The sequence below is a fragment of the Trachypithecus francoisi genome, unplaced genomic scaffold (assembly GCF_009764315.1).
Source record: "Trachypithecus francoisi isolate TF-2019V2 unplaced genomic scaffold, Tfra_2.0 Lachesis_group5, whole genome shotgun sequence".
Lineage (NCBI taxonomy): Eukaryota > Metazoa > Chordata > Mammalia > Primates > Cercopithecidae > Trachypithecus > Trachypithecus francoisi.
Window position 1 is genome coordinate 109,316,692 of NW_022681470.1, and position 20,054 is coordinate 109,336,745.

At 37.3% G+C, this 20,054-nt stretch overlaps 1 protein-coding gene across 1 annotated transcript in view; it reads left to right on the forward strand.

Moving 5' to 3' along the window:
* The window catches only part of ST7L (suppression of tumorigenicity 7 like), a 98,908-nt gene that overhangs the window by 19,544 nt on the left and 59,310 nt on the right, over positions 1-20,054 (forward strand). Inside the window, 6 exon segments of the mRNA XM_033200083.1 lie at positions 2,159-2,274; positions 9,264-9,342; positions 17,670-17,683; positions 17,686-17,823; positions 19,310-19,407; positions 19,674-19,788. Of these exon segments, the coding sequence (XP_033055974.1) occupies positions 2,159-2,274; positions 9,264-9,342; positions 17,670-17,683; positions 17,686-17,823; positions 19,310-19,407; positions 19,674-19,788 (560 nt within the window).

A 20,054-nucleotide genomic window follows, 5' to 3' on the forward strand; every position in this document is an offset into this window, starting at 1 on the left:
CTCCCAAGTAGCTGGGACTATAGGCACATGCCACCACATCCAGCTACTTTTTTTTTTTTTTAAGTGAAAACAAGTTTATTAAGAAAGTAAAGGAATAAAAGAATGGCTACTCCATAGGCAGAACCCACATCCAGCTAATTTTTTAAAATTTTTGGTAGAGGCCGGGTGTGGTGGCTCACGCCTGTAATCCCAGCACTTTGGGAGGCTGAGGCAGGAGAATCACTTGAACCCAGGAGGCAACAGTTGCAGTGAGCTGAGATGACGCCATCGCGCTCCAGCCCAGGCGACAAGAACGAAACTCCATCTCAAAAAAAATTTTGGTAGACAGGGGTCTTTCTATGTTGCCCAGGTTCATCCCAAACTTCTGGGCTCAAGTAATACTCCTACCTTGGCCTTGCAAATCACTGGAATTACAGGCATGAACTACCACACATAACCTGTGTTTAATTTGATAATCATAAGAAACGTTGCATCAAACTATATGTTGGTGATATGTGTAAGTATATATTAGGCTCCTGGTTTATAATACATATAAGTATTTGTGATATGTATAAGTGTATATTATATATGTGTAAGTATATATTAGGCCCCTGGTTTATAAAAAAGCCTTTTTCAAAGAATTTGTGGCATTAAGAAAAAATTACCAGTGTTGGCATATTCCTGTGCATGATTGCTAAATTTCAAAATTTGAGGATACATTAGAAAATATCACTCTGAATGTAAATTGTGCAACAGTAGAGGGTACTATATTTTTATATTGATTTCATATTGCCACTTCCTATTTTTACTACTGTATCCATTTCTCTTCTGGTTTTTAACTCTAAATGAGAAAACATCTTTTGAAACTTATGAGCAAAGATACTTTACTTTTATTTAGAGGAGTGCTGTATTTTACCTAGAAGTAGAATGGGGCATGCTATTTAACTTATTGAATAAGAAACATTATGTTTCTACCATGTACAGGCACTGTGCAAAATGATGGAGATAAAAAAATGACTAAGCAATGGCTCCTGTGCTTAAAGACTTGATAGTGTAAGATAGTGACATCCTGTGAAGTGAAAGCTAGGCTTTTATGAAAGATGCCATTAGCCTATATTAAGGGATACCTGTAAGAAACAGGTCCTTGAATCTCTTACTGTGTTTAATCAAAGTTTGAAGCTATTTGTTGTATTATACAGTTTCCATTTCCTGAAGATCTTAAAAAGAAATGTGTGTGTGTGTATATATATAAAAATTTTTTTCTTGAGACTGAGTCTCTCTCTGTCACCCAAGCTGGAGTGCAGTGGCATGATCTTGGTTCACTGCAATCTCCTCCTCCCGGGTTCAAGTGATTCTCCTGCCTCAGCCTCCCTCCCAAGTAGCTGGAATCACAGGCAACCCATACCACATCCGGCTAATTTTTGTATTTTTAGGAGAAACAGGGTTTTACCATATTGGCCAGGCTGGTCTCAAACTCCTGACCCCAAGTGATCCTCCTGCCTCAGCCTCCCAAAGTGCCAAGGATTAAGGTGTGAGCCACTGTGCCTGGCCTAGGATAAATTTCTTAGTATCAGGAATTCTTATGCTTCTTTTGAATGATTATTTTCTCTTAATGTAAAAGTATAACTTCTGGGTATACATTTCATATGTTAGCTCCATTTCAGGCTTCATTTTGTGTCCCAATTACCAATCCTTAATTTTCGTTTTACTGAGTCTTCTTTTTTTTTTTTTAAGTTAAAAAATAGAGACAAGATCTTGCTATATTGCTCAGGCTGGTCTTGAGCTCTTGGGCTCAAGTGATCCTTCAGCTTCAGCCTCCCCAGTAGCTGGTAGAGACAGGCCTCACTATGTTGCCCAGGCTGGTCTCAAACTCCAGGTCTCAAGTGATTTACCAGCCTCAGCCTCCTAAAGCACTGAGATTATAGGCATGAGCCACGGCACCCAGCCCAATTCAATTTTCAAAAGCAGTTGTTTATTGAATATTATTTTTCTGTTTGGTCTTTGATGTTTTATAATCATACTCTAAGTAGTCTGTGAGGTTATCTTTTGTTTTACTGATTGTAAGATTTTAAAACATCCAAATGTGTAGCAGTATATTTTTGAATTTAAGTAGTGTTTGTTATAGCAGATAGATGCTCTCTCATGTTAAATTTAAATATTTTGTGGTGTTTTGGTGAAGATACACTTGGGTGACTGGTAAAGAGCCACTTACATACTATGACATGAACCTATCAGCTCAGGACCATCAGACCTTTTTCACCTGTGACACAGATTTTTTACGTCCTTCAGACACAGGTATGTATCATATCTGTTCATAGTATAAACAGTGATCATGAAGATGATTTGAAAAGTTCTTTAGAGTTGTTCATTATAATGTACACAGTTATTTAGTTATTTGGCTTTGAGTTGTTTATATTATTGATAAGAATCTCAGATTAAATTATGACTATAAGCTAGGTTGATACACTGCTTTTCCTTATAAAGAATTTAAAATATTTCATATTTCTTTAACTACTTCAAAAACCTTTCAGATCAAATACGACAACTACTTTTTCAGAAAACAGTGTACCCTGTTTCCGTCTGGGAAATGAACACCTGCAATTAGACATAAAATAAAATAACAGGTCAATGTATAAACATTGGAGAATGGCATGTAGAGAAAACCGGAGTATATTTTGTTTTAGTTGTGAGTTAGAGATGCATATAAAGTGGTAGAAGATCATAGAAATTTATGTCTTTCGTTTTCTCCAAGTGCTTATCTATAGAAGGGAGTATTGAGACTCTCAATTATATGGCTTAAAGACAGGGCTGGTTGATTGATTGATTTCACTCTGTCGTCCAGGCTGGAGTGCAGTGGTGCAGTCATAGCTCCAAGTAACCTCAAACTCATTACGAAACGTTAGGATTACAGATATGAACCGCTACACCCTGGTCTGGGATCTTTATCACAATTTTTCTTCTAGTTTGAATGAACTCACCCTCCTTATCTATCTGATGAGTTACTTTTTATCCTTCATTATCCAAATTAAAAGTCACATTTTCTAGAAAGCCCTCTCTGGGATCCCTTGTCACAGAATTAAACATTTTGTTTTCTGCAATTCTATACTACTTAGTCCAAACCTCTATGAAGTAACTTTAATTTATTCAGCCACAAACATTTATTTGTTAATGTTATATTGCTTTCATGTTTGTCTTTGCTACTAGGGTATGAACTTTTGGACAGCAGGGACTATATTCCCTTCATCTTTGAATCTCTATTATCCAGCACATTGCCTGGTGTAATGTAAATATTAATATTTATTCTTTGAGGAAAGTATGAATGGGCTGGGCACGGTGGCTCACGCCTTTAATCCCAGCACTTTGGGAGGCCAAGGTGGGTGGATCACCTGAGGTCAGGAGTTCGAGACCAGCCTGGTCAACATGATAAAACCCCGTCTCTACAAAAATATCAAAATTAGCTGGGTATGATGGTGGGTGTCTGTAATCCCAGCTACTTGGGAGACTGAGGTGGGAGAATCACTTGAATCCTGGAGGTGGAATTTGCAGTAAGCCGAGATTGGGCCATTGCACTCTAGCCTGGGCGACACAGTGAGACTCCGTCTCAAAAAAAAAAAAAAGTATGAATGATTGAATAACCTAGATGTCACAGAGGTCTTAAGCAATTTCACTAATAATAGCCAATACTTGTCTAGGCTTACTATGTGCCAGGCACTATTCTGAGCAATTTATAGAAATGTAATCTTCCCAGTCACTTTATGAGATAGGTAGTATTATGAGCCCCATTTTAACAATAAAGGAACTGAAGCAAAGGGGGATCAAGTAATATGCCTTTAATCACATAGCTAATAATGATAAAACCATGTTTCAAACTCAAGACTGGCTGTTAACCACTACACTATTACTGCTTCTACCCACCACAAAATCACTGAAGGGTCTGAAAAACAGCCAGTTTCCTGCATTAAAATGAGTTCATAGTGATTTATCTTTGCTAGATTAAATACATTAAGAGTGGATATAGGAAACCCAAGGATCTTTGGTATGGTTATATAAAATGATTTAATTGCAAACAAAGGAGTAAAAAGAATAGATTTATGTTTATATGCTTAATGTTTATATTAATGGCAAAAGGATAGGTGTTGGGGAAATAACAGCAGTACAATATCAGTGCTGTATGTTAACTTTAAGGGTTGAGTGATTCTGGAAGTTAGGTCTCACACCCTTTCTCTCACAGCCCCTCTCACAGAGTGACACTGAATTGCAAATACCAGCAGGCTTTTAAAATAGCATTCGTGGCTATCTACTGAAGGTGTGGTATTAAAACATTTTTATTTGAATATCTCCTAGAAGAATTTTGAAAAAGAATGTGTCCCTTCACACATTTTTAAGTTGACATCATAAAGTTAAATAATCATAGAGAATGTAATTTTTGACATAGTGCAAAATACAGACATTTAAAAATAATAGTATACCCTATATTTCAATGTGTGTTATGAAATCAAATTATTTAATGCCCACTACAATCCATTGAAAAATACATGAATAGGCCAAGGACAGTGGCTCATGCCTGTAATCCCAGCACTTTGGGAGGCCAAGGTAGGAGCATCCCATGAGTCTAGGAGTTTGTCAGCCTGGGCAACACAGTAAGACCCCATCCCTACAAAAAAGTTTTAAAATTAATCAGGTGTGGTGGTGCACGCCTGTAGTCCCAGCTACTTGAGAGGCTGAGGTGGGTGGATCTCTTGAGCCTAGAAGGTTGAGGCTGCAGTAAGCTACAATGGCACCCCTGCACTGCAGCCTGAGGGACAGAGACCCTTTATCTAAAAAAAACAACCAAACAAAACAATATGTAAACAAATTCTCTCTCTCTCTTTTTTTTTTTTTTTGAGACCAACTTTCGCTTTTGTTGCCTAGGCTGGAGTGCAATGGCGCAATCTCGGCTCACCACAACCTCTACCTCCCGGGTTCAAACGATTCTCCTGCCTCATCCTCCTGAGTACCTGGGATTACAGGCATGCGCCACTACGCCTGGCTAATTTTGTATTTTTAGTAGAGACAGGGTTTCTCCACGTTGGTCAGGATGGTCTTGAACTCCCAACCTCAGGTGATCCACCGCCCCCCAACTTGGTCTTCCAAAGTGCTGAGATTACAGGCGTGAGCCACTGCACCCAGCTTACCAAATGCTCTTTAACAGTAGTAAATTTTGTCTTTTTTCTTCTTGAACACATACCTGTTTTACATCCCTATGTAATTTTATTATCATTGTTTTTTTTTTTTTTTTTTTTTTTTTTTGAGACGGAGTCTCGCTCTGTCGCCCAGGCTGGAGTGCAGTGGCCGGATCTCAGCTCACTGCAAGCTCCGCCTCCCGGGTTTACGCCATTCTCCTGCCTCAGCCTCCCGAGTAGCTGGACTACAGGCGCCCGCCACCTCGCCCGGCTAGGTTTTTGTATTTTTAGTAGAGACGGGGTTTCACCGTGTTAGCCAGGATGGTCTCGATCTCCTGACCTCGTGATCCGCCCGCCTCGGCCTCCCAAAGTGCTGGGATTACAGGCTTGAGCCACCGCGCCCGCCTATTATCATTGTTTCATGCTGTAGAGTCTGGTATCACACTTCCATCCTTTTCTACAATAAAACATTCTAATGTAATTTTTAAAAATTTGAATTGCATTTGACTGTAAGGTTCTAAGTATTATGATGTGCCTTAATTATATTTCTGTCAAATCCTTAGAGCTACATATTTAGCTCTTTAAATTTTGTGGAAGGTTTTGTATATAATCTAATTGACTGGGTGAGTTCTCATTGTCAGTTCTATCAACCAAATCATATTTACTTTCTGACAGAGAAGTCTGACTTCATTTTTCAATTTAAATAAACATATTTATATGCCTCCCCATGACAACCATCTATCTTCTGAATTCAGATTCTAAGATAGAAAGATAGCTGTGTCTTGGAACTTTGCCTAGAACTTACCACTTGGCCAAAATAAGGCTTCACTGCATTTCTTACTCCTTGCTAATGCCTGCTTTGCCTTGATGTGAGGGGACCTTCCCTTAGGAGCAATCCGTTCTTTGATAGTAAGTAAGGAGGGGTACTAATGGAACTATTAAAAATTGTTATCTTTCCCTTCTTCATTCTGTAATATACTTGAATACAGGGCCAGAATACTTTCTTTCCAATGCCAAGCTTCACTGTTAAATAAATAAAAGGCAGGAATACTATTATAGGATGCCTTGATTAAACATGGCTGCCCCCAACCCAAACTTTGAATTGTCCCTTTGGCACCTGGAGATTTTTACACTATAGGGCAGTACACCTTGTTAAGATTCAGGATGAGTAAGAAGTAAGCCTTTTGTGTGTGTGTGTGTGTTTTTGTAAAATAAGAGAAAGGAACATATCTTTGCGGGGAGCGAGTATAGGAATAGTGGTTAGGTAGGATAGGGAAACCAGAGAAACATTCTTTGGTAGATCAGTTATAGGAAAGAGTGACCAAGTTGAAGCTTTAGAAGTTGATTTTCTTAAAACCGTGTATCCCATTTGGTCCTTGCAAAGTTTTATGTACTTCTATAGAGGTGTGTCTAACCCCAGCTAAAGGCTGAACTCAAGTCGGACAGAGTGTGTCTGTGAATGATCTTCAGAAACAGACTGTTGATTCCATATTAATCTTTTCAGACCCTCACATAAAGGTCATGATTTATATCAGTAGTTTTATTTTCAAAAATACAAATGTGTATATATGTGATGTGGCAAATTTCTCTTGACTTACTGTCATCAGTAATAACTAAATTAGATTTTGTTCTTATTCTATTAATTTATCTAGGGCAGAGAAAAAACATATCCAGAAGGGCCCAGTATTGGTTTTTGGATTTTTTTCTTCAGCATTTAAAAATCAGGAGATTTTACATTAAAATCTGAATTTATGCCTTTTGAAGGTTGAAAAATGGGGCAAAATTGAACCTGAATTTACACTTGACAGTAATAAGATGAAACTGAGTTGTGGCTCTCCCCTTTAGACAGTGAATATGCTTTCAGTCCACTCATTTATGTTTAATGCCTGGCATTTGTAGGCATTTACATTTATGACCCCTGGTCTTACGATAACTGCTGATCTGTTTTGTGCTTGTTAGCATATTAGAATGTTATTTAACTTGAAAAATAGATAAATTTGAGTGAATTGCTAATTGCTTATGTTAATTATATTCAGCATATCAAGAGCCCTTAAAGAGGACAATTGAATACCAAATCAGCATTTTGTTTTAAATTACTCCTAAGCCTTATTTTAGAAAAAAAATATACATTTTCCCCCCATCAACTTTATTTCTCCTTTCCGCTTAGGCTTAGGACTACTTTGGTTTTGAAGAATACTCTTGAGAGGCTAGGTAGAGCATTTGGAAACAAAAGAATAAGATAAATATTTAAAGGTGAATTAGACAACCTCACTGGAAATTTAAAAAAACACAAATGAAAATGAGATAAGTTTCAGATATTAAATTAGCAAAGATTGGTAATACTGTGTTAAGTTGTTAAATTAGCAAAGATTGATTATACTGTGTTACACAGCCTGAAAAAGTGTAAATCAAAACAGTCTTATTGTGGAGTTTGGAGGGTATATATCTGGAATCTTTTTTTTTTTCTTAACTTTCCAAACTTGTTACATATCCAGAATCTTTTAAAATATACATATTTTAGCCAGCTATTCTACTAGAAAGGAAGTATTTAATTAGTTATGAAAAGACACATACTGAAAGATTGTTATCACAATGTTTTGTATTACCAAAAAATTTAGTATACTTAATTGTCCATCCAAAGGGAATTGGTTAGATAAATTAGGATGTGTATTTAATATACTAGAGTACCAAATAACAATTTAAAATGTTAATACAAATTCAGTGTTAAAATTTGACTTGTAAATATCATATAACTCATAGAAGACAGCCTATCATCAAAAATTACAAGTCTAATATTATGCATTATTTTAATGTAATATTTAATGTTGCAGCAGAATGATGTTCTTTAACTGGCCAGTATCAAATGGGTACTGACTTACATCAGTTTGTCAAGTTCAGGAAGCATTAGGTGTCAGCTAGCTGGTGACATGTTTGATATAAGAAATGTATTTTTGTTATACAAGTGGAATATATTGACTCCTTTTCTAAGCCAAGACTAATATTTTATTTCCAAAGGAAAATTCAAACATTTTTCATATTATTCTTCCTGGACGGTTGCAGGTTTTGTTCCAAAAGCAACACTGATAGGTTCTATATTTTTCTTTTTTTTTTTTTTTTTTTGAGACGGAGTCTCACTGTGTCGCCCAGGCTGGAGTGCAGTGGCGCGATCTCGGCTCACTGCAAGCTCCGCCTCCCGGGTTCCAGCCATTCTCCCGCCTCAGCCTCCGAGTAGCTGGGACTACAGGCTCCCGCCACCGCGCCCGGCTAGTTTTTTGTATTTTTAGTAGAGACGGAGTTTCACCGCGTTAGCCAGGAGGGTCTCGATTTCCTGACCTCGTGATCCGCCCGCCTCGGCCTCCCAAAGTGCTGGGATTACAGGCTTGAGCCACCGCGCCGGGCCAGGTTCTATATTTTTCTTATCAAACTTGAAATGGGCCAGTTAGTCTTCTGAGTCTAGGTTATTTGTTTGCTTATTTAATTAAAGAAAACTTTACTTACTGTGAAGTCTTCATTTTGGTACAGTAAATTGGTAGCAAAATTAATATTCCAAAGAAATCCTAACTCAGGCCTTTGCTGAATCCTGATAGAGGCTGACATTTTCTAGTGGTACTATATTCTAATTAATTCATTTTTTTTCCCCTTTTACACAAAATGCAATCCCATACATTCTTCGTAGAGTGAATCATTCATTAGACAAAGACTTTGTTTTTAAGTTTTTGTATATTTTTATTTTTTGCAGTTCCATAAAACCTTTTCAGAATGATAAAAGTAGAACTGTAATATTTCATATTGATTATAATGTGATCTCACTTAAACTCATTGTTAACAAGCATTTAGATATATAAATGTTTATATATAATAATGATATAATTAACTTGTTTAAGTACCCTATATATTGTTCAAATAAATCAGAGAAATAATATATTTTTATTTTATGTGAAGCTTCCAAATTTAATATAAATTTCTCATATGGATAAAGTGAACTAATAACCTAGTTTATTGTTTTGTATGTTTAAGAATATGTTATTTAAAGCTTTGTTTACGCCACTAGCTTATTCTTCATATATTTTGCAGATTATTTGTTTACCATCTCATCCATTTTATGACATATTTTTTCTACAGTTATGCAGAAGGCCTGGAGGGAAAGAAATCCTCCAGCTCGAATCAAAGCAGCCTATCAAGCTTTAGAATTGAACAATGAGTAAGTTTGAAATATATGGAAAATAAATTTATTTTGAAGGAAACCAAGACAAATGATTTTTATATCTCCTTTTGTCTGTTCCTAAGACACTTGGAGTCATTAGTCATTTCCCTTTTGCATGTTATAGATATTTAATAAAAATTTCAGTGTTTGCCAACATCTGTATTTTGCTTCTGAAATTGTAAATCTATATATGCTTTTGAATAGAAATTATGCTAGAAGTACTTTTCAAAGTGGAGAATGTTCATGGAGAATGGTGATAATACTTTATAGTTAAAAGGGTATTAAAATACTAATATACCATGCACCTGTTTTGATTTTTTCATTTGAATCATTCACTTGAAGCATTCAATCTTGAGTACTTTAGTTGTTAATGGACTTGAAGCCATGAGAAGGGGATTAAAAATAAGTAAAACATAGCTCTATCAAGTTTATTTTTTTCCATGTTAGCAGCATTTTTTTATAGTTTTGAACTTTTTATATTTTGAAAAGGCAAAATGTAAAATCATAAAGCAACTTAATCTTTACAAGGAACAGATCAATAAATACTAATCTAATGCAGACTAAATAAATACCAAGAGTGAAAATATGGTTCCAGTTGGGGTTTATCAAGGAATGCTTCCTGAATAATGTAAATTTAGAGTTATTCCCTGAACCTTCTCCCCCCAGTATATATGTTATCCTTATTAAGAAGACCTTCCCAAGGTGGAGCAAAAATGGCAGAGTTAAAGGATGCCAAAATAATAAGCTGGCAGAAACTGTCAGGATCAACTTTATTAAAACTCTGGAAACTAATCAAAAGTTTACAGTAACCTAGTGAATGCTTAATCAAGGAGAAAAAACACCCAAATCTCTCTAAGGAAGCTTTGTAGTGTTTTATTTATCCTGGCCCCATCCCTCACTCCCTAGCTCAGTGGCAGTCTTGAAGACAACAGAGTACATTCCAGGGATAGGTTTCTAGTACCAGAGGAAGTTGAATGGACCTTATTTTCAAGGAACTGTGGTCGTTTGTTTTGACCTGTCTGTTGGCTACCTGAAGCACTAGCTCAAAGGGCTTTATTTCAGCTTACTGAAAGAAGAGAGTCTTCAACTTCAAAACTCTCCCAGAACTGACATAACTACACTCTGGATCATTTGTTAAAAACATTTAAAGGCAAATGCATTAGCTGCTGCTGCCTGGGGCAAGGGATAACAGGAAGGACAAACAGTAGACAAACCAGAAAGCTTGTGAGCAAAGTCTGGGGAATTAGATACTTTGAGGAATAAAGACTCTGAAAAGCTCCCACACATTTCTGGGAATCAAGGCCCCACACACAGCCAGAGCTGGGGACATGTTCAGAAAAGACTTGCGAAAGTCCTAAGCTCTCAAGTCTACCTAACCTTCATGTTCTGCACAAGTAGGAGGTGAAAGCTAAGGCAGAGTTGTAAACTGTTTGACTGAATGTGAAGGTGTGCCCTAGCACCCACACAGAGCCCATTTGCAAATCATTTTTACTTTTTGTGTTTTGTTTGGTTTTGGTCCCAGGTGTTTAAGGAAATCTCTATCAAATCACCAACTGACCACAAGGCTAAAATAGCACACATGTCACACTGGTCACACATGACAAATAATATAGATTTCATAAAATGGGTTCAGAAAAGTCACTAAACAACTGCAAAAGCAGCAACAACAAATCCTAGGGAGTAGAGAAAATTGTATTTCTAGGGTTGTCAGAGTATAGTATTTAAAATTTCCAGTTTTCAACAAAAAATTACAAGGCATGCAAAGAAACAAGAAAACATAGCCCATACATAGGAAAGAAAAGAAATTAGGCTGGGTGTGGTAGCTTATACCTGTAGTTCCAGCACTTTGGGAGACCAAGGCAGAAGGATCACTTGAGCTCAGGAGTTTGAGACCAGCCTGGGTAACATAAAGACACCCTGTCTCAAAAAATAAAAAGAAAATAAATTAATAAAAGCTGCCCCTGTGAAGCCTAGACTTCGGATTAATAGATACAAAATTTAAATCAACTATTTTAAATATGATCAAGGAGGTAAAGGAACCCATGATAATGGTATCTCACCATTACAGAATATCAGTAAAGAGGAAGAAATAATTAAAAGGAACGAAATAGAAATTCCAGAATTGAAAAGCATAACTAAAATGAAAAATTTATCATAGGGGTTCAGCAGCAAGCAGATTTAAGCCGACAGAAGCAAGACCAGTGAATTTCATTTAAGTCAATTGAGATTACCCAATTCAAGGAGCAGGAAAAATTAAGGAGTAAAGAAATGACCAGAGTCTGAGAGAACTGAAGGATGCTATCAAGCATATCAATCTGTGCTTTATAGGAGTCCCAAAGAAGAGAGAGAAAGGGCAGAAAGAATACTTGAAGAAATCATAGCTGAGAACAAGATAATAGCACCCCAAATACAGCAACATATTAAAAATGTTATACACCCTGACAAAGTGGCATTTATTCATGGATGCAAGAATGGTTCAACATATGAAAATCAGTCAATGTAGTACAGCACATTAACAGAATGAAGAAAGAAACCACATGATTATCTCAACTGATGTAGAAAAAACATTTGACAAAATTCCCCATCATGATAAATATATGGAAATCAATTAATGTAATACTCCACATTAATAGACCAAAAGACAAGAACTACATGACCATCTCAATTGATGTAGAAAAAGATCTGACAAAATCCAACACCATTTTATGATGAAAACTTTAAAAAACTAGGAATGGAAGAAAACTTCCTCAAGAACATCTGCATCTGAAAAATCTACAGCTAAATGCATACTTACTGATGAAAGACTGAAAGATTTCCCTCCACCATCAGAAAAAAGGCAGGATGTCTGCACTTGTACTTCTGTGTTACATGGTGTACTGGAGGTTCTAGTCAGTGCAGTTAGGCAAGAAAAATTTTACATGGCATCTGAATTGGAAAGGAAGAAGTAAAACTATCTCCATTCACAGATGGCATAATCTTATTTGTAGAAAATCTTAATCCACAAAGAAACTATTAGAGCTAATGAAAGTATTGACAAAATTGTGAGAAACAAAATCAATATATGAAAATCAGTTGTTATGTCTATATCCTAGCAATGAACAATCTGAAAAGGAAATTAAGAAAACAATTCCATTTACAAAAGCATCAGAAAGATTTAAATACTTAGGAATAAATTTAATCAAGGAGGTGCAAGACTTAGATGCTGAAAACTATAAAGCATAAGTTAAATAAATAAATCAAAAGACATCCCATGTTCATGGATTGGGAGACATTATTGTTAGAATGTCAGTACTCCCTAAATTGATCTATGGATTCAGTGCAATCCCTGTAAAAATTTTAATTATCATTTCTGCAGAAATGGACAGGGTGATCCTATAATTCATATAAAACTGCAAGAGACCCTGAATACCAAAACAATCTTGAAATAGAAGCACAAAATTAGAAGACTCACACTATCCAATTTAAAAATTTTTTGCAAAGCTACAGTAGCTAAATCATAAGGATAGACACCTAGATCAATGGATTTAAATTGAGATTCCAGAAATAAACCCATATATCTATGGTCAGTTGATTGTTTTGTTGTGTTTTGTTTTGAGACAGAGTTTCATTCTTTTGGCCCAGGCTGGAGTTCAATGTCACGATCTCGGCTCACTGCAACCTCCACCTCCTGGGTTCAACTGATTCTCCTGCCTCAGCCTCCCAAATAGCTGGGAATACAGGCATGCGCCACCATAGCTGGCTAATTTTGTATTTTTAGTAGAGACAAGGTTTCACCATGTTGGGTAGGCTGGTCTTGAACTCCTGACCTCAGGTGATCCACCCACCTCAGCCTCCCAAAGTGCTGAGATTACAGGTGTGAGCCACCACACCTGGCCATGATTTTTGACAAGGGTGTCAAAACCATTCAATGGAGGAAAGAATAGTCTTTTCAACAATGATGTTGGAACAACTGGATAACCACATATATAAAAGCATAAAGGTGGTCCCTTACGTCATACCATATATCCCAATTAATTTAAAAATCAATCAACGACCTAAATGGAAGAGTTAAAACTACAGAACTCTTAGAAGAAAGCATAGGGACAAATCATCATCACCTTGAATTTAGCAGGGGTCTCAAATTATATCACCAAAAGCACAAGCAGCAAAAGAAAAATCGGGTAAATGGACTTAATCAAAATTAAAATATTTTGTGTATCAGAGGACATTGTGAAGAGGCAGAAATAGATTTGGGATTGCCAGGGATTGAGGAGGCAAGGGAGATGGGGAGTGACTACTTAATAGGTATGGGGTTTCTTGTGGGGATGATGAAAATGTTCTGGAGGCCAGGCGTGGTGGCTCAAGCCTGTAATCCCAGCACTTTGGGAGGCCGAGACTGGCGGATCACGAGGTCAGGAGATCGAGACCATCCTGGCTAACACGGTGAAACCCCGTCTCTACTTAAAAAATACAAAAAACTAGCCGGGAGAGGTGGCCAGCGCCTGTAGTCCCAGCTACTCTGGAGGCTGAGGCAGGAGAATGGCGTAAACCCGGGAGGCGGAGCTTGCAGTGAGCTGAGATCCGGGCACTGCACTCCAGCCCGGGCGACAGAGCGAGACTCCGTCTCAAAAAAAAAAAAAAAGAAAAGAAAATGTTCTGGAATTACATTGTGGTGATGGTTGCACAACTTTGTGAATACATTAAAAGTTATTGGATTGTATACTTCAAAGTGCTTTAAACTGTGAACCTTGTTATTTGAATTTTACCTCAATGTAAAAAAGTAACATTCTTCAATGTAAGATTAATTAGGTATTCACATTATTAATTTCCTGAATTAGTATCCGTATAAAATACTTTCGAACAAATCCAATAATGCTTTAAGGGGGAAAAAAATCTTTTCACCTACAGCCATACAGTCATTAAAAATATATACATTCGGCCAGGTGCAGTGGCTCACGCTTGTAATCCCGGCCCTTTGGGAGGCCAAGGCGGGTGGATCACGAGGTCAGGAGATCAAGACCATCCTGACTTACATGGTGAAACCCCGTCTCTACTAAAAATACAAAAAATTAGCCAAGCGTGGTGGCGGGCCCTGTAGTCCTTGCTACTCGGGAGGCTGAGGTGGGAAAATGGCGTGAACCCCGGGAGGTGGAGTTTGCAGTGAGCCGAGATCACACCACCGCACTCTAGCCTGGGCAACAGAGGGAGACGCTGTTGCCAAAAAAATATATATATATATATATATGTACATACATTCAAAATATAAGCATATAATTATGTTTATATTTTGATTTATACCCATCTAGTTCTTTTTAAAAGTGTTTTTATTATGGTTATTTTATTTTTTGAGACAGAGTCTCGCTCTATCACCCAGGCTGGAGTGCAGTGGCGTGATCTTGGCTCACTGCAATCTCTGCCTCTTGGGTTCCTGCCATTCTCCCGCCTCAGCCTCCAGAGTAGCTAGGACTACAGGCACCCACCACCTCACCTGGCTAATTTTTTTGTATTTTTAGTAGAGACGGGATTTCATCGTGTTAGCCCGGATGGTCTTGATCTCCTGACCACGTGATCTGCCCACCTCGGCCTCCCAAAGTGCCGGGATTACAAGCGTGAGCCACCGTGCCTGGCTATTATGGTTATTTTAAAACATTTCAGTTGGTTTTTGGAATGGCAGTCAGGAAGCCTAGTGTTTTTGGTTTTTGTTTTTGTTTAGAGACAGGGTCTTGCTCTGTTGCCCAGACTGGAGTGCAGTGGTAAGATGATAGCTTCATTGTAACCTCAAACTCCTGGCCTTAAGCAATCCTCTTGCCTCAGCCTCCAAGGTAGCTAGGACTACAGGTGCACACAGCCACACCCAGCCAATTTTAAATTTTTATTATTTTTTTTTTAATAGAGAAAGGGTCTCGTGTTGCCCAGGCTAGTCTCAAACTACTGGCCTCAAGTGATCCTCCTGCCCTGACCTCCCAGAGTGCTGGGATTATAGCCATGAGCCACTGTGCCTGGGCAGGAAGGCCAGTGTTTAAAGCAGCAGTATATCTAACACTTCACAGGAATCTAGTGTAATGTAATGGATAAATCTTTGTTGATTAGTGAAATTGTTATATACTATACGGTCTTCTTATTTGAAGGATGATGAAATGGTATAATTTGCATTTTCTATATCTGAAGAACGTTTTTTGTCCCCACTTAATGATAGCTACTTGCCATCATTTTTGTTTAATGCTTGGTCTTGTACATTTATCAATAATTTAAGCACAAGTTATTAGAAATATAACGCAAGCCACATATGTAACTTTAAATTTTCTAGTAGCCACATTTAAAAAGTAAAAAGAGGCCGGGCGCGGTGGCTCAAGCCTGTAATCCCAGCACTTTGGGAGGCCGAGGTGGGCGGATCACGAGGTCAGGAGATCGAGACCATCCTGGCTAACACGGTGAAACCCCGTCTCTACTAAAAATACAAAAAATTAGCCGGGCGTGGTGGCGGGCGCCTGTAGTCCCAGCTACTCGGAGGCTGAGGCGGGAGAATGGCATGAACCCGGGAGGCGGAGCTTGCAGTGAGCCGAGATCGCACCACTGCACTCCAGCCTCGGCGGCACAGCCAGACTCCGTCTCAAAAAAAAAAAACGTAAAAAGAAATAGGGGAAATTAATCTGAATAATGTTTATTTAGCTATATTCAAAATACTAATTTTTTTTTTTTTTTTTTTTTGAGACAGAGTCTCGCTCTGTTGCCCAGGCTGGAGTGCAGTGGCATGATCTCGGCTCGCTGCAAGCTCCGCCTCCCGGGTTCACGCCATTCTCCTGCCTCAGCCTCCCGAATAGCTGGCGCTACAGGTGCCCGCCACCGTGCCCGGCTAATTCTTTGTATTTTTTTAGTAGAGACAGGGTTTCACGGTGGTCTCAATCTCCTGACCTCATGATCCGCCCACCTTGGCCTCCCAAAGTGCTGGGATTACAGGCGTGAGCCACCACACCTGGCCCAAAATATTAAAATATTTTAACATATAGTCAGTACTTTTCTAAAATCTATTAATGAGGAACTTTACATTCTTCTAAGTCTTCAAAATTCGTTGTGCATTTTTACACTTGCATCACATCTCAATTCAAACTCGTCACATTTCAAGTGCTCAATAGCCACATGTGGCTAATGCCTAGAATACTGGACAGTGCAGGCTTAGATAATCACAACTAGGACATTGTCTCTAGAAGAGGTGGATTTGTTATTTCTGGGAATGGAATAATGACATTTTGTTTCTCTTTGTGGCCCCAAAACAAGAATTAGTTTATTAGCCAGATGTTGACTTAAAAGATACAAAGAAAAGCCTCTATGTTTTAGTGGGGTGAAGAAAAGAAAACTTGGCATAAGCATGGTTGTGAGGAATGAGGATAGGAGTGTAGGAAGAAGTACCTGAATTCAGAACAAGGGAAGTTATACCGCATAGTATTGTGGATAAGTCCATGGGTAGACAGGACAGCATGCAGAGGGGAGTACTCAGATTTGGGGAAAATGTCTAGTCCCGGAATATGTTTCTGAGTCAGATGTTAAAGTGCCTAGTTGGCCAAGGGACTATCTTCCCAATCCTCACCCTCCCCATACGTGCCCCATGAAATGGATATCATAAAGTATATAGCAACTAAAAGCAGGTATGACTAACTGGGCGCGGTGGCTCATGCCTGTAATCCCAGCACTTTGGAAAGCTGAGGCAGGTGGATCACCTGAGGTCAGGAGTTCTAGACCAGCCTGGCCAACATGTTGAAACCCCATCTCTACTAAAAATACAAAAATTAGCTGGGCGTGGTGTCGCATGCCTGTAATCCCAGCTACTCGGGAGGCTGAGACAGGAGAATTGCTTGAATCCAGGAGGCAGAGGTTTCAGTGAGCCGAGATTGGGCCACTGTACTCCAGCCTGGGCGACAAAAGCAAAATTCCATCTCAAAATAAAAAAGCAGGTATGACCAGTAGAAGGTATATAATTCAGATAATTCTTTATAAATCTTCTTTTCTCCCCGCTTTCACAAAAAGAAAACACAGGACAATGGGTCAGAGAATGAGATAGAAGTTTAAAAACTTTGTTTTTTACCAAAACAAACAAACAAAACTCAGAAAATAAAGAGCAGAAGGAAAAGATTAAAAAGTGGAAAAATTGTGGAATCAGATATAAAGAATATACCAATGTGCCCCTATTAAGGTAAAATATTGAATGAAGTTTTTTTTGTTGTTGTTTTTTCTTCTAAAGATGGAAAAAATGTATGTAAGGAACTATGACATACAACAAAGGGACATAACCAAGAGAAAATACTTGCTTTATCATTTTATTTAAAATTGCCTTCTTGCTTTCTTCATAGCTGTGCCACTGCATACGTTTACTGGCTGAGGAAGAAGCAACAACTATTGTAGATGCTGAAAAGTTATTTAAACAGGCACTCAAGGCAGGAGAAACAATTTATAGGCAGTCACAGCAGTGCCAGCACCAAAGTCCTCAGCATGAAGCTCAACTGAGTAAGCAAGTTTGAACTGGTTATTACTGTCTTTTAGCACCTGTAATTTGCTTGTGTCTTAACACAAAACAACAATAATACAAAACTTAATACTTACAGGTTAGTTAATTTTCACTGGAAATAACTAATCTATTCATAATACCTACAAGCCAGCAAGACAGAAATGTGTATTAGCCAGAGAACGCTTGTGGAAGGGAATAGATCTGTTCAGGTTATTGAGAGAAGATGTGCTGCTCTGAGACTTAACAGTAACTTATTTCATGTGAGAATTAGGCTGGTCATTGCAAAAACGTAACTTTCAGCATTCAGGAGAGCCTTCTAGTGATGGTAAGCAGCGGTTATCTTTATCCTCACCCTTACTCTAAGCAACAGTAAAGGTACATTATTTGGTTTGCTCTTCAGACTGTGTATCTGCATATAGTGCTAGGGAGTGGCCCCTTTCACACCATCTGATTCTTAGCCCAAAATCCAACCTCATGCTTGGCATTGATTCTTTCTTTGATTTTTCTCCATGATGTGCTTGAGATCAGATGAGCCATAACAACTGAGGTCCTTTCTGTTCTTAGATATGCTCTACCAGTTATGATTGAGATTTTATTTTACCAAAGATGTTAGAATCAGCAATGATGCTGCTTCCTGCTATTTTTATGGCCAGAGGGTTTTAGTTCATGATTTTGGCAAATAGTGGGTAATAAATTGAAATATGTTTATATAATGCATTATTTACTGGCAGCTAAGTTCTAAATCTTTTTTTGTGTGTAAATTAAAATTTGGATAATGTTTTTCTCCCTAAGCTAAATACTGATATATATGGTATGTTTCATTAATGCATATTTTTATAACACACATTTGTGGGAATATATAATTTTGTAGCCTGGAACTAATGAAACTACCTCTTTAAAAATGTCATGCCATTTGTCTTTGAATAATCTCAAATATGGTTATGAGATAGTTATAGAAATATTTGTTAGCTCTTTCTAGAAGTAGTTTTATGGTTTGTCAATTACTCACTGTTAAGAAAAGTTTGCATTAGCCATGGAAATTTTGTTTTGGACATTTTTTGTTTTTCAATTAAAACAATAGAGAGCATCAGAATAATAGATCATTTATGCACAAGTTTAAATACTAAGTTAATGTTATATCTTCCTATTAATGTATGTATTTCTTTTTTGTTAATGTTAAAATAAACTTGTCAATCATACACGAATTATATATACCGTACTTAGGTCACTATTAGAGGCAAAAATAATTAAATGTGTATTTTAAGTTTTAATACAGAAAACTTAAAACATCCACAAAAATAGAGAACACTCCTGTTCAATATTTATCACCCAAATGTAGCCATCATTAATATTCTTCCATTTTGACATAATTTAATTTTAATTGAATCTTCCAAGGGAAGCAAATAAAATTAATGGACTTGTTAATGAAATAGCAGCCTACAATACAAAAGTGATAGTTGTATCATTTTTTGTTTTTCTAAATAGGGAGAGATACCAATGTACTGGTATATATTAAAAGAAGATTGGCAATGTGTGCAAGAAGGTTAGGAAGAATAAGAGAAGCAGTAAAAATAATGAGAGATGTAAGTAAATTGATGATGGGACTATTACATTTATTCCTCCAGAAACTAAAAATTTAGCTAAGTTGCCCATTATTTTAATGCAGAATCATTGTATTTTAATTGGTAGTTTTTAGAACAAGGTATTTATTTAATATATGCCTTTCTTAAGGGTTAGGTCTTCTTCACAGCTATGTTAAGAAACAAGAATTTCTACTTTAATGAATCTGACTCAGCTGAATTGAGTTCCTTTGTTATGATTTTAATCTTTTTTTTCTTTTAATATACAGTTGATGAAAGAATTTCCTCCTCTTACCATGTTGAACATCCATGAAAATCTCTTAGAATCACTTTTAGAATTACAGGCCTATGCAGATGTTCAGGCAGTCCTAGCAAAATATGATGGTGAGTCATATTCCCTTAGTTGATAGCATGGTTATTCTTTTCCAATTATGTAATTATAAATATGGTTATATTCTAGTATTTAAATTTCTCTTTCTGTTCTTACTAGTCAGTATTTAGCACCCAAAGGTTGCTATTAAGTATCTTCTTTATCAGGACTTTATTAGCAAAATCCTGCAAGGAAGAACTTTTCTTCTGTCAAGATTTATTTGTTTGTTTATTGAGTGCTTGTTTCTAATATGAGTGAGTCATTCAGAATATGATAGTGA